Below are 15,538 nucleotides of genomic sequence, written 5' to 3'. Positions count from 1 at the left end.
GGGAGCGGGCACACTGCAGTTACATCTGTCATCATCCACGGGTCTCACTCTCAAAGTGGTTTCAATTGGCAATTTGATTGGTTTAGCGACTTTTTTTGGCGGGAACTATTTTCCAAGTTTTATTTGCGAAAGATTTCCTCATCCTTCTCTTTGGGGTAAAATAATCGGGCCAAATAATCTGATGACGTTTACATTTGTGCGTCACTTCTCTTTTGACGTCATATGGAGAAAAAAATTCTGTCAAGGCCGCAAAATTGGAAGATTTTTTTCCGTTTCCGTTTCGCTTGATCTTAAGCGGTGGTCTTCTGCATTTAGAGACCAGAACGGGGGTCACCTAAAAGGAGGTGTTCCCGTATCCGAGGTGACGCTAAGCGAGGTTTTCTTAGTCATACAAAGAAGGCTTTAGGTCGGGACCAACACCCTGATTGATGTTATCGGAAGTGTGACCTTAAACGGTAGTGACGTTAACCGGGGAGTACTGTATGTGAGTTGACGTAAGAATATGTGATTTAATCAATCAATTATACAAATACTCGGGAGAAAAAGATGCGGCTGTAAAATACAGCAAATGCAACATGATCACCCCCCCCCCCCCCCCTTCCCATTTAAAAGACAAGGGTGCAGTAACAGTAATTCAATAAATTAATGATATGAATACTCAGGAGAAAACCATACAAGCACTTATCCTGACAGTTCAATCACTTGCAACCCAAGAAAAGGATATGGTGGTAGATTATCAATCTCAGTATGCTGAATGCGAACCACAAGGTTCATGTCTGCAGTGAGATTACGCATGCGTAGAAAATGCGCTACCAGAGGACTCCGTCCGTTCAGGTTGAACGCAGCCTTTAGGAAATCTGGCCCTGTGAATGCTGGGTGTGACTGTCAAGGGAAAAAAACCAGTAAGCACAAAGGTATTCATAGAGGTAGTTGTAGTTACCAAAACAGAGAATCGCAGTAATTGAAGAAAGCAATGAAGAAAGAGTAATGCTGTTAAGGTTAATATATGCAGGCAAGTACTCAACTCCTTCAACTCAAATTTTATTGGCTTCAATTTTCATAGAAGAATTTGTCTTGCGCTTGGGAAAAAGTAAGAGTATAACATATAAAAACAGCATGTTCTCAAAAGGGAAAAAAGTACATGTTCTCACTGAAGATGGGAAAAAGGGGGACGGTGGAGGGGGGGGGGGGGGGGGGGCACTGCACATCTGTACTTTAATTTTCTTACAAAGTAGGTTACGTTCAGGAAATGACACGAAGCAGAAAACCTCCAGACAAGACATACAAATCTAAACAATCGTCACCAGTCTAGCTCACCTTCATTTCATGGTCTGCAGTCTTCTTCGCGCTGTCCCTCATAACGGACACGGAGTACTGCGACCTCTTTTTTTCCTGTGCCTCCTCCTCGCTCGTCATCTCCCGGATGGGACTCAGCGCCTCGATGCCCTCCTTGTCCTTCCCTCCGTGTTTCGGGTTCAACGACCGCTGTGTGTCAGCCACGTCCCGCACCGTCTGCTTCCCCTGAGAACTTCGCTGTGTGTCCAGACTTTCCCTGGCTGTTGACTTGAGGGGGCTGCTTTGTGCGTCGGCCACAGCTTCGATCAAGTTTGAATCTTGAGAGAGAGAGGGAGAGTGAGGCCTCCCTGTAATGAGTAAGGTCAATGAGAACAGTGACCTCAAGGAACATTTTCCTCAACAGAAAACAAGGAGGAAGCTGGGTGGGTGTTTAAAAAAAGCAAAATTGTGATGGATAGTTTCGTGACAAAGAGAAAGATTTTATGCAAAGAAAAAAAGGGACAATTGTGTTTTTTGTTTTTGTAACTTGATAGTCAAGTGACTAAGAGCAAATTTTCATGCAAAGAAACAAGAATACAGCTGGGATTTTTTTTTACTGGATATTTCGGTGACTCAGAGCAAATTTTCATGCAAAGAAACTAAGGAAGAGTTTGTTTCTGATTTGACAGATCAGGGGAGGAGGGTGTGGGTTAGTCCAAATACTTTTGTTTTCGTATTTGTAATTCATAATCATACCATGCACTTTTATTTTACATGTACTTGTTTTGGAGTTTTCTCGACTGCTAATCACTTACCGTTGTAATTAACAAAAAACTGTTCTGCATATGCTGTAAATGCAATGAAAGAAACACAGTTTCCATCCTGCATCCTATTGTAACCTTAACAGTCCTGTAATTGTTACATCAATTGTTCACAGCTTTTTGCATGACCAAAGACTTATTTATTTCATTCAGAGCCTGGATTCTGAAGCCTGAAGCTTGAAACCCAAAGGAAGCCTCAATTAATCTAAGAATAAACTAAAGTCCAACATGCACAAGCAAAATGAAAAAGATAAATACAAAATAAAACATGTGAGAAAAAATGTAAATGAAATATAATTGTCAGGCAGCAGAAGAGACATTGGTACAGTGGTACCTGTACTGGACGGACACCCTTGGGACCAGCAAAAAAGTTTTTTTTTCATGGCAGGTTGCCTCTTGTGATGGGCACAGTTTGGCCAAGATAACAGACGAAAATACAACAGAACATGTCCTGTCATGCAAGGCATCCTCTCATCAGTGGGGCCTCACATCGCAGGTACCGCTGTACTCAAAATGTTTAGACCTTTCTTATGTTAGGACACTTCCAAATAAAGTGCACATTTGCATTTTCATCTCTTTACCTATGTGTACTAAGCTTCAAAGCAAAGCAATGTCTTCCTGCCATGACAGCTCATTTGCAATGTTTTGGGGTAGTCTTATAACAGGTACCATTGTATCACTTTCCTTTGTTGGCACATGTATCAGACAGAATCGTCTATCAGATATCTGACAGGCTTAACCCTTTCAGTTCTATCTGTTTTATTTCTTGGTTGCTAGAGGACTTGTGCGTCACTACCAGCCACACAAAGTACGGCTTAGTTTTGGTTATAAACTGCTCGTTTCTTTTAAACCAGGTCCAACTGACTTGCCATAAAAGGCAATCTTTCATTTGACAAGTAAATCAAGTAACGACTCGTGCCTGACATATATTGTCGCTAAATTGCAATGTTGGAGCTACAACAGTAAACAACAGGCACCCCTGTTTTCTCCAACAAACGGCGAGTTTACATGCATCAAACGCATAACATTGCGACAAGAAAGCAATAAGCCCACGACTAGTGCCTGGCACACCCCGTGAGCATCCACTCAAAACCAGAAAGGGAAAACCATCAATGTGCAAACACATGCAAATTAATGCACCAAGCAACACTTCAAAGCACAAAACCCTTGCTTGCATGAGCTTACTAGCTGCTGTCTTATCAGGAGGTGTAGTCTCGTCTAATTCCTCAGTTCTCTCGGTGGAAGCAGACCAGGACACCCTATGTGTTGGCGTATCTCTGCTGTCATCCGTCTTTTTATTAGGAGGCTGCCTGCCATGTGTGACTTGTGTCTGTATAGATACTGGCTTGCTGTTATCTAGAACATTTCTGTATTCTCCAGCCTGCACTGAATCAGTAAAACCTTGATGAGTCATCTTTTCCGGTCCATCTGTACTTTCCGAGTATTCCTCCTGTAATTTCCGCCTTGTCATACCGAATGAACCCTCTTTCCCAAAGTTTCTTCTGACTCCAGGTAGGCTATCTTTGGATCCTGTTCTATTAGGTGTGAAGAACTTCGGTAGGGATCCACACTCCCTGAGCAAACTTTCTTTTTCTGTTTTTGCAGACTCTGGCATGAACACGAAATTGACCACAGCTTCTCTTTTTAACAACCTTTGGGGTTCAGTGAAGCTTTTTTTCTTGATCGTGGGTTTTCTGTCGGGGGTTACTGCGGACTCACTTGCCATTGAGAAATTTCTTGATGAGCAAACTGACGCTGAAATTTGTGAAGAGTGATGTCATCATGTGAGACCATTCAAGGAAGAAAGGATAACCTGGCATGTTCTTTATGTTTTCATTTGTCTTGTTTTGACTGTTGTGTTATATGAACGTGTGTGTGTGTGTGTGTGTATGTGCATACATATGTCTGCGTCTGTGCACACCAGTCTCTCCGTTTGCCACCTACTGTGTGTCTATATTATATACAGTGTATATTTATATATAATGCACATATGTGCGAACTTGGGGGGGCGGGGGATGTAAGTGTGTGTATGCACACCTGTGTGAGTGTGTGTGTGCCAATGAGTGTGCATGTCACAGGGGTGAGACTCTCTTGTGATGAAAAAAGAGGAAATCCCTTTTTTCCAGGGGGGTTCGGGGGCATGCTCCCCCAACATTTTCTTAAATGGTACATTAAAATCTGTGCAATCTGGTGCATTCTGAGACTAAAATTCAACTCGTTTGGATCAGGTAAAAAAAGACATTCTCCTCACTCCCCTCCCCTCCCCCCCCCCCCCAAAAAAAAACACCAACACCCAACCAAACAAAAAACATTTTCACACAACAATGGTAACATTGTAATGGTGCATACTTACGTAATGAACCATGTTTCCACAATCCAATACTGGCAATATGATCCAAGTGACGCCCCAATGCATTGAAGCTCAAAATGACTATTAGTTATCAGAAGTTTTCAGTCAGTACAATTTAATTCTCAAGCCTCCAGTGTTCTGTTCCATCCTCACTTCTCTCCATATCATTCAGTCAAGTTATAGATACTGTGATGAAATGCGACGCGGAAAAATAGATTACCCCAGCGGAATTTGTAAGTTGTGTCCGCGGAAATCCGTGGATAAAGTCCCACCCCTGATGTCAACGTGCATGTGAATGTTTGTGTGTGCATGCCTGTGTGTGTACGTACTTGTGTGTGCACATGTGTATAATACAGTATCAGTATCAGTCTTTGCATGCACAGAACAGCACAACGCAGGAGTACTTAAAAAAAATGTTCACAAACACAAAAAATAAAGATGTAAGTCAATCTTGACCTTGTTTGTCTCCTGGAGAGGAACTGCAATGGGTCTGAAGCGGGTTGATGGTCCGTGAAAATATGCGGGTGGTGTGGCGGTTGCGCCGCTGGTTCCTGTTCGAGCCGACAGAAGATTTGGACGCTGACTGGTTGAGTGACAGTGAGGATGGGTACTGACTGGGGTGACTAGACACTAGCGAGTCCAGGTAGTCAAAGTTGAAAGACATGGCCGCTGAAAAACGTTACAGCCTGGTTTACAGAAATGCTTATGAACCCACACAAACCATCTTCATCCTTGTATCAGGTCAGTTCACCTCACCAAAGGCTCAATAGCAGACAAACTGCAACTTTTCTTGACAATAATTTGTTCACTTGACAAATTTTACCTCTAAGCACTGAAAATCTGCTCCCTATTGTGTTCAGTGCTCAAGCTTCAGGTGACAAAAAAGCTCAGCGTTCAAGTATTTAAAATTTTGTATCCTCTTTGTTCCGCATTATTGTACTTGGAAACAAATCAAAGTTCCACTATGTGCATGAACTTTTCCATAGATAAATAGTTTTAAACCAACAGGTTAGAAGTGTCAGTTTCAGCCATAAAAACCAAATCACTGAAAGACTTACTCTTGTTCTTGCTCTTGTTCAGGATGTCCTCTTTGCTATTAATGTTGGCAGGCTCCAGTTTGGTGAAGTTCCATTCTAGCCAACATCGGGGTGAAGGTCGGATACCTACATAATATTAACAAGTATAATAATACCTGGTGATACATTCACTTATAGGAAAAATAATGACTATTCCTGGGCTGTAAAAGATGCAAAAAAGCACTGCCTCAAAATGTTAAAGGTGGTCATCTACATTTTTGCTTTTTTGCAATAATCTTATGGTTAGATTTCGATACAAAATTATGTCAAATGATGAATGAACCATGGGGGAAAAAGTTATACAAAAAAACATATATGTAAAAAAAAGATTTTATTTTTGGGTAGCGTGACTCACGCTTCCAATATTTTGTTTTCTGTTTGCTGAGAACATGTGCTTTGCCTAAAAATACTGACCAATCAAATTCATGTCACTATGCTTATAGCCACGCCCAAACAAGTGCAGCAACAGTTTGACACTGGAGCGCTGTCCGCGCTTTTTTTTAAACGCACGAAATGCACAGGATTTGAGAGGAGTTTTGCGCTTGGCATTTTCCAAATAAGGATATCCTACTATGAGTACTACGCTGGAATACTACAATGAATTTTCAAACGGCTACACTGGCTTCGTCTTTCTTGATTGAAAGGGGGTGTATTGTTGATATTTGTAGATAATAGACTCAGCATTTTAATGGTCAAATGGCGATTTCGGTATAAAAATGTAGACAAGGACCTTTAAGTCTACAACACAAACAATAAAAGTATTTGTAACAGAACTCAAAACAAAAATAACTTCCCATTGTGTTTTTTTCCCCAGTTATTAATTTCAATCTTGCTCAAAATTGTTTCTGATGGAATTCGTTGCACTGTTGTATTTTTAAGCCAAAAATAGCAGTTTCGGAATACAGTTAAATTATTAAAAAAAAAAGCTGAACCGGCTCACCTGCTATCCAACCATAGACCAGGTACATTAGATCATTCTTGAAAGTTTCCCCGAACTGACGATAGGAGTCCGAAAAACAGTGACAGAAGGAGACGTACAGAGCTTGTGCCATTAACCTCGGGTATTCCTGAAACAAGAAACACATTGTCTACCACATACATTTCCTTAACACAGAAATAACTTATCTATAAAACTGCCCTTTCAGGGTTTTATCTCAGTGAGTGTACGTAATTTGTAAAATTATTCTTTTCTTTGTCCACGCAAAATTTTAACAAAACATATTTGAAAGTAAATCAAATTCAGCGTTAAAACAAAGGCAACCAACAAACCTTCAAGAAAGTATCCCTGAAGAGAGGATTTTTTGCATAGAAGATGAGCTTGACATAGTTGTGGGCGACCCTGTTGAACAGCTTCTGCTGGGCCGTTGGGTTTGGCTGAAAGCTGTCCAGGAACACATACCAGAAAGTGTCCTGCAAACAGTGAACAAAATGTCATGGTGAATATTATATTCTTGTTTTTGTTTCTGGAGAGGAAAAATAATTAAACATCTAAAGTCACATCTTAAATCTAAATACTAAGAAAATCTGCACTATAATGCTCTTGAAATGTCCCACACTTTTTGACCAAGAAACCCTAAAAATGAAATAACTGCTCAAACACAAAGCACATTTTTTGCTTTAAAAGATTAAAAAAAAAAACAATTTGAATTTCTTTTCAAGGTTAAATCCTCTAAGCTATGTAATAACAGTTTTGATGAGTTCAAGAGCAAATTAAATCATCAATGTAGCTTTCAGATTTTTTCTCCACGAAAATTAAGTAACTATTTTCTTGCTGTGTTGTCAAACTCAGCTTGTGGTCGTGAACTTTTTAAAAGCTAAATTACGCTCTTGTTCCAAAGAAAACAGCAAGCAGCATACTGAGGTACTGGAAATATTTATTGTGTTGGTTGCAGGACTATCAGGATGGAATTTTGTAACCAGAGTCTAAGGCCAAAAAAAAAATAGGTGTGGTTACGGTAACATAACCAAAAAAAAAAAAAATAGGGTAGGAAGGTAGGCAATGACTTTTTTTTTAAAACTTTTTTTTCCAATGTGTACAAATTAAACCTACTTGACAGGGAAATAAGTGTGCGACTCGAGCGCTTTCGCTTTCATTGTGTTTTCTGCACTCGTTTTCTTGGTTTTTAAAAAAAACAAGAAGGGCAAAGCCCATACGACTCACATGCTTGACCTTGACCTTTACATGACCTTGACCTTCAGGATCAAGGTCAAATAAACCTAGCAATGACATCATACACTAAGAACTGCTTTACACATTTTTCCTACCAAAATACATGTGACCATGACCCAAGGTCAAGGTCATCCAAGGTCATGCAACACAAAGCTGTTAATTCAAGACATAGGAAGTACAATGGTGCTTATTGGCTCTTTCTACCATGAGATATGGTCACTTTTAGTGGTTCACTACCTTATTTTGGTCACATTTCATAAGGGTCAAAGTGACCTTGACCTTGATCATATGTGACCAAATGTGTCTCATGATGAAAGCATAACATGTGCCCCACATAATTTTTAAGTTTGAAACAGTTATCTTCCATAGTTCAGGGTCAAGGTCACTTCAAAATATGTATACAATCCAACTTTGAAGAGCTCCTGTGACCTTGACCTTGAAGCAAGGTAAACCAAACTGGTATCAAAAGATGGGGCTTACTTTGCCCTATATATCATATATAGGTGAGGTATTGAATCTCAAAAACTTCAGAGAAAATGGGAAAAATGTGAAAAATAGCTGTTTTTTAGACAACATTTATGGCCCCTGCGACCTTGACCTTGAAGCAAGGTCAAGATGCTATGTATGTTTTTTGGGGCCTTGTCATCATACACCATCTTGCCAAATTTGGTACTGATAGACTGAATAGTGTCCAAGAAATATCCAACGTTAAAGTTTTCCGGACAGACGGACGGACGTCCGGACGGACGGACGGACGACTCGAGTGAGTACATAGACTCACTTTTGCTTCGCATGTGAGTCAAAAATTGACAAATGTAATAAAAAGTTATAGGGTCGGCCCCTAAAAATAGGGTAGGTCGGGTTACCGTAACCACACCTATTTTTTTTAGGCCTAAGCATGATGTAAACAGATCAGTTTGCATGTGCCTTCTTGCTGGAACAGTCCCCACCCTGAACATCTTCAACTACCTTACATGTACAGCTTAGAATAAAATACAAGATAGATGTAACTATGTTATTTGACAACAGAATTGTGCATAGTTTACCTGAAGTACAGCTTGTGACATAGGGGAGAAGAAAAGACGCTTGAATTCTGGTTCATATTTTGGCTGCACACAAAATTCACACTTTCATGAATGATAATGATTAACAACACAAAAAGAAATGTCATAACTTGTTCAAAGTTTTGATGTTGGCAAATCAAGTAAAAATGTGTTTTCCTATTCGAAATGCAAAACATTCTCAACATTTTGTGAGGTGAACTTAATTGCTGTTGTAGGAAAATGATAGCATATGCATGCAAGACAAGACTCCTGAACTCAAGCAAAGATAGCTTTCAGCAGGTTGTCAAGAGAACAAATTCACACCAAGTGAACTTAAAAAGAGGAAAAGCAAATCACAAATTTTGTCCCACTGAGTCAGCGGCAGACACCATGACTGTTGAGAGTGCTTGCTCATCATGGGAGGAATCATATGTGACTTACATTATGCGCTTGGGTGAATTCTCGATCAAAACAAATTTCACCTTCAATGATTACCTTGGCATGTAACACAACTCAAACGAAACCTCACCTTCTTGTCCAGATTGACAGAGGCATCAACCACAATCTGGAAAATCTCTGTTGCATCATGGCCGGGCAAGGGAGTCAACTCTAAAGGGTCATAGCCAGGGTACTGGTGCAGCTGGGCATTGTCATATGTGCAAAGAGACACTTGTTTTTACCAAAATATGAAAAAAGTCAGGAAGAACATCTAAGTTATGTCATTAAATATGTTCATTGGCTGCTGCACCCGTTTATGTTTACAGGTACATGTATTTAGATTAAGTGGCATACAAAAACACATAAATACGCACACACTCACACCTGGTAAATTCAAGGCACTGTCTAGGTTTAATTTTACACCATTTAAAACTCCTGGGTATTAACTGATTGTTTTCAAATATGAAACATGCTCAAGATCTATCATTATCAAACATCCCATAGTTATGCCATGACTATTAGCAACAAAAATCTGGATCTATCTCTTTCAACCAAAGAGACCAAACCTTTTTCAAATTGTCAAAGCACTTGTTTTAAATAGGATAAAAGAAAGTTCCAAAAGAGCTTACCTCCACAAATCTAGGCTTGCTTGGATCTTTGTCTTTCTTCACATGCTGCAGAATAAAAAAACAAAATAAGCATAAATATAATGGATTTGCATTCACTCTGATTAACACCCACCATCCACCCACCCTTGCTTAGCTTTGCAAGTGCAGCTACATCATTCAATTATTAACCTCTTGACTGCCTTAGGACGGGTATACCCGTCATGCGCTTGTGCAGCTGCAGCGCCTTAGGACGGGTAAACCCGTCTTCTCCGTTCCGGGATTTTCCAGAAATGCTACGTCACTGCTGACACACAAATAGCAGCCAATGGCTTGGTAGGATACCTCATTCTCATGAATAAACATAAATGGTGACGCGGTTTTGCGTCTGAAGGCTATTTTCGGCCTTGGCGACAGGGTAGGGGAGAGAAATCTCGACTCATCAAAATGGCTAAGGTGACAGTCGACCGGGCCCTAGTAGGGAAAAACAAAGCCATACTGACGCTACAGGCGGTGCAAATGATTATGGATACTGACAGGGGAAGGGGGAGATCTTTCGGACGATTCGTTGGAAACAGGTAGATGATAGTGATTATAATCCTTTCTTGGAGCAAGCAAAACAGCCACCTGTGTTTGATCCACAGGCACCGGAAGATGCGCCGGACTGATTTTTCAAAATTTCATATTTAAACATCATTATAAGCCAAACTAATTATTATTTCCATGATTAGACACTAAAAACAGATTCTTGGTTCAATTTCCCTTAAAAATAACATAAGTTTTACTTACCTGCCTACTGCCAGTTTGGAGCTAGAATTTTTTGTGAATTATTACACCCCGAACTCCAATATTCCCTGGCAGTCAGGAATGCACATGTATGCAAGTTTTGATTGGCAGCGAAAGGGTTAATATCTCAGAGAAAAAAAAAAGAAAAAAAAAGTGTTACGTGAATGACCAGCTGTTTCAAACTAAACAAAGCTCTATCAAGGCTTTTCTGGACCGTTGGTTCAGTGCTGCTATTTAGTCATCAGGGGCAGACAGTATAAAATGATGGAAAATTTAGCAAAGAAAACCACTGAACTAACTGGTTGAATGACTAGTACATCTGAGAAAACACAAGTATCTTACCAATTTCTCTTTTGACGGATTCATGCTAATCTTTGATATATTTTTCATTCTGTCGCTCAGGTTTGGAAGAAAGGCTGAAAATTAAATCGGAAATTTTATTGGTAAATTTTCATTTGATTAATGTACTTACTCGAATCACATAAAGCATTGACGCAGTCTGAGATGCTAAGGTCTGAAAAGGCTACCCGTCTTAAACAATTTTAAAGGCACAGTGCAGCTCACAGCCTTCGTTTTGCGTTTTTGTTGCAGCTGAGTGCATTTACAGTTCAAAAATCCTCCTATGGTAGTAAAACAAACCCAAAACTACCCAACGACGACATCTGTGAAGCTCGACAGTTTCTTGTTCACGCGAGTGCATAAATTAACCTAGTTATTATGTGGTGTTTGGTCGGAGTTCGATTCAACTGAGTGATTCCGGCCTCCATTTTGTTTTACACAAACTCATGATGACGTCTGACATAGTTTGCTAGTGACGTGTCTTTTAGTGCATGATGTGGTGATCACCTGATCTAAATTTAGATCCAAAAATAGGCCAAGACCAGCCGGGTCCGAGTACGAAATTTTAATTCGTAAAAAAATCGCAGTTCTTGACTCTTTGGGTGCAAGTCAATGAAACTTGGTAGTTCTTCTAACGGATAGCTGCCTGAGGTATGACTAAAAGCCCCAGAGGCTCCGTGCACCTGGATTTGACAAGTTCAGTACCTTTAAAGGGAAGCAACCCCACCACAAAAAAAGGTCTAGGTAGCCATGGTAATGAGCACAACCCAGGGGAGTTACCTCCCATTGGTGTGTACTACGTCACTACCGCTACCCAACACGTGGTAAATATCATACGGCTTTTAAGAAAACTAAAAAACCATAAGCGGGGTCGGCGGGAGGGCATAAACTATGTGATTCGGGTAAGTATACAAGATACAAGATACAAGATACAAGATATTTATTCACCAATTTTGCAAAAGGATTTCATCTTGGCACGGCACGGTAAAAATAAAATAAAAACCAACCAGACACATATGCAGACACACATCACCATGCATGCATACATACGTACATTACACTGTCATGCACACACAGACACAACTCACACACACACACACACACACACACACACACACACACACACACACACACACACACACACACACACACACACACAGACACACACACACACAATTATTTACATTCTCACACATAACCAGCCACATATCTACATCACAAATTCACATCGTCGCCTTGTAAACGTAAAAACCATATCAGTTTAAAAGGGGTGCCAGTAATATCAATACAACATTAGTGAATACTAGAACAATACCTAAAATTAAAAAGTAAGTAGTACATGTAATTATTATCATTTAGTCAGATCATCACATAAAATTATATAATCATGATCTAGACAGTTTAAAACAACAGTATTAACAGACTATCACAGATCTACTCAAGCACCTGAACTTAGAGTCGCATTGCACAAAACTACTACCATCACAGAACTACTCCAGCACCTAAAAAATAAGGACCATTCCACATTGCACATATTTCCACTATCACAAGTTATGAGAACAGTAATGGAATGCAGTGAAAGGACTAAGTAACAAAAGAACCCCCCCCCCCCCCCCCAATCCTATAACTACAGTATATTACAACGTCTTCACTACAGGAGTTGTCAGTACAGCATGGGGGATGAAGCTAGAGCGAAAGCGACTAGTTCTGGCTTTCAAAGCTCTGTAGCGCCTACCAGATGGAAGAGGCTCGAAGAAGTGGTTTGCCGGGTGGGAGGGGTCGCGAACAATCTTTCCTGCTTTTCGACCTGAGCGCAACTCAAAGATAGAGGCAACGGAAGGGAAGTCACAGCCCGCGATTTTGGAGGCTGTCCGCACAATGCTCTCCAGTAGCTGTTTCTCTTTCTCAGTTGTGCTGCCATACCAGACCGTGATAGAAAAACACAGGGTGCTCTCAACGACTGCGCGATAGAACTGCGCCATGATTTGCTGTGACATACGGAACTTGCGCAACTGTCTCAGGAAGTGCAGCCGCTGCTGGCACTTCTTAATGATGGACGTGGTGTTCCCGTCCCATTTCAGGTCTTCAGAGATCAGTGTGCCGAGAAATTTGAATGAAGAGACCTGTTCTACAGCTTCCCCATTTATTTCAAGGGGCAAGATGGGGTCTTTCTTTCGTCGAGGGTCGATAACGACTTCTTTTGTTTTAAGAACGTTTAGCTCGAGATCATTTTCAGAGCACCACTCAACCACTCTTTGAACCTCCCCCCGGTAAGCGTCCTCATTGGAGTCAGAAATCAGGCCTTCAATGGTGGTGTCGTCTGAGAATTTGATTATGTATGTGGATGGGTGAGCGGAGGTGCAGTCGTTGGTGAAAAGGGTGAAGAGTAGAGGGGACAGAACACAGCCCTGCGGGGCACCAGTGTTTAGAGTGAGTGAGGCAGAGAGTGAGTTGTTGAGTCGGACGACCTGAGGACGGTCAAGCAAGAAGTCTAGAAGCCAGTGGCAGAGAGAGAGAGGGACATCGAGACCAATCAGTTTGTGGAGGAGCTTGTGAGGGTATATTAATCAAATGAAAATTTACTAATAACATTTTCGATTAAATTACATATTCTTACTCCGAATCACATAAAGCAGATAGCTTCAACAAGGTGGTCGGGAAAAAAATCTAACTCACTCTCAAATCCTTGCCAGTAACTGGCCCCCTGCAACTAAGGCAGGGAGCGCTCGAGAACCGTCCTGCCGGACAGATGCGATGTCTCTGAGATAATAATTTGACATCATCAGAGCGCCAGTACGCTGTGCACCTCCTCCAGCCTCCTCGACCGTAACACGGCCAAAGAGGAGGCCCAAGCCCTGGTTTCGTGGGCTCGGGCCGAGCCAAGGGGAAAAACAGGTTGCGTCCCCCCCTTGTCCAAACGGCTCCACTCGTAAGCTTGTCGAATGAGAGCAGACACCCACCGAGCCATAGTCATCTTAGCAATGTCTTTTTGTCTCACCGTATTAAGGGAGATAAATAAAAGCTTTTGAGATTTTGATCTAAGCGGCTGTGAACGGGCAAGGTAAATGCCAAGGGCTCGGGCATGGGAGTGCGAGACCTAATCCCGCACCCTTAATAACACCCGAAATGACGCCGCTGACATCAATAGAACGTCCTATCTGCCTTAAGGTCACGGAGATAGCAGATCTCCTCACCCTCAGAGAGGAAGCAGAAGCTCCCTGAGAAGACAGGTTGGAAAGATGGTTTGCAACATGCATAGAGCGTTGAGCCAACGCGTTCAAACCATGGGCCTGACACCAGGTTGCCCAGGCCTTCCAATGTGATGCATACCAGGGGTCGACACTAACTTATTTGGCCTGGGGCCACACTGGCCCCAGAGATGGAAATTGCTGGGGCGGAAAACAAAAATCTGGGGCCCACTCTTATTCATGCTAAGTATATATATATACCTTCAGAATCCCCACTTTTTCCAAGTGGTTCTCAGCTATAAGATCTGCACGGGCGGCAATGCATTGTCTGTTTTTCGTCATCGTACTGAAGCCAGGGAAATTCTTTCAACCATTTGACATTGAAATTACGACAGCGCTTCGCGCTTTTGGCTGCATCGGTCTCCTTTTTTCGTTTCTCTCCACCCTGTTCTTCATCTTCATTTCCATGTCTTTTTACACCAGGGATGTGTCGCCACATTTTGCGTTTGGCATTTGAAGGCGATACTTATCTCTCACACTAAAGAGCGCAATCTTGGAGTTATTTCCCTTGCGGCATTGTCCTTCGACGATTTCAATGTGTGTTTTTTCTTGACTGCGGCATTGATCATAACGCAAATTTCAGTGACGACTTTGACTGGCAATTTTTAATGATTGGCTCTGGCATTAGAATTTTCGGTTTGTCATTGTTGAAATTTATCCTGGGGCGGAGTGGGCCCCAAGCTTCGGCAATGTTTGGGGCGAAACACAAAACTCTGGGGCGTTCCGCCCCCCGCCCCCGCTAGTGTCGAACCCTGCATACACCGACGAAGTGGATGCCCTGTGAGAGCGCTGCACCAAGTCAAGTGTCTGTTCTGATGCTCCAGAACGCCTCAGCGAGGACCGTACAACCTCCACACGTGAAGTTTCAGCAGCTGGGGCTGTTCGTGTGGAACGCCGGTACGAGGCTGCACCAGTTCACCCCTCACGAGTGAGAGAGGAATGGGAGGGCCGTGAGCGAGTCTCAGTAGGTTCGCAAACCATGCCTGAGAGGGCCAAAGGGGGGTGACCAGCAGCAGTGATGGCCCCTCCAGGTCCGCCTTCCGGATTACTCGGCCGAGTAATTGGAAGGGAGGAAAGGCGTAAGCCTCCAACCCCGTCCAGGGAATGTCCAATGCGTTTGTCTGCCAAGCCTCCGGATCCGGAAATGGCGAGACGAAGATCGGAAGCCTCTTTGAGAATCTGGTGGTAAAGAGGTCCACCAGAGGCTTCGGGACGAGGGCCCAAAGACGAAGCAGCGCCCCGTGAGTGATCGTCCACTCTGATTGAAGCACTCTGTCGGAGCGACTGAGCGCATCCGCCAGAGTGTTCAAGCTCCCCGGAAGGTACCTGGCTGTGAGAGTGATCTGGTGTTGCCAGCACCAAACCAGAATCTTGCAGGTCCTGCTCG

General features: G+C 42.2%; 1 protein-coding gene and 1 long non-coding RNA gene across 6 annotated transcripts in view; both read right to left on the bottom strand.

The window, feature by feature from the left end:
• The window catches only part of LOC138959474 (uncharacterized), a 70,592-nt gene that overhangs the window by 13,443 nt on the left and 41,611 nt on the right, over nucleotides 1-15,538 (bottom strand). The window lies entirely within an intron of this gene.
• LOC138959469 (protein FAM227B-like) overlaps nucleotides 1-15,538 on the bottom strand; it is a 42,273-nt gene that overhangs the window by 12,833 nt on the left and 13,902 nt on the right. For 2 of the 5 annotated variants that reach the window (XM_070330978.1, XM_070330976.1), the window contains exons 4-14: nucleotides 10,907-10,980; nucleotides 9,803-9,847; nucleotides 9,265-9,375; nucleotides 8,739-8,801; nucleotides 6,792-6,932; nucleotides 6,463-6,589; nucleotides 5,505-5,609; nucleotides 4,903-5,115; nucleotides 3,282-3,851; nucleotides 1,318-1,643; nucleotides 726-882 (exon numbers count right to left, since the gene is read on the bottom strand). In XM_070330978.1, the coding sequence (XP_070187079.1) occupies nucleotides 726-882; nucleotides 1,318-1,643; nucleotides 3,282-3,851; nucleotides 4,903-5,115; nucleotides 5,505-5,609; nucleotides 6,463-6,589; nucleotides 6,792-6,932; nucleotides 8,739-8,801; nucleotides 9,265-9,375; nucleotides 9,803-9,847; nucleotides 10,907-10,980 (1,932 nt within the window). The remainder of the gene's footprint in view (nucleotides 1-725; nucleotides 883-1,317; nucleotides 1,644-3,281; nucleotides 3,852-4,902; nucleotides 5,116-5,504; nucleotides 5,610-6,462; nucleotides 6,590-6,791; nucleotides 6,933-8,738; nucleotides 8,802-9,264; nucleotides 9,376-9,802; nucleotides 9,848-10,906; nucleotides 10,981-15,538) is intronic. The other 3 variants (XM_070330977.1, XM_070330980.1, XM_070330979.1) reach the window with 3 other exon arrangements.

Source organism: Littorina saxatilis, linkage group LG2 (assembly GCF_037325665.1).
Source record: "Littorina saxatilis isolate snail1 linkage group LG2, US_GU_Lsax_2.0, whole genome shotgun sequence".
Classification (NCBI taxonomy): Eukaryota; Metazoa; Mollusca; class Gastropoda; order Littorinimorpha; family Littorinidae; genus Littorina; species Littorina saxatilis.
This window is presented reverse-complemented; position numbering and strand designations above follow the sequence as displayed.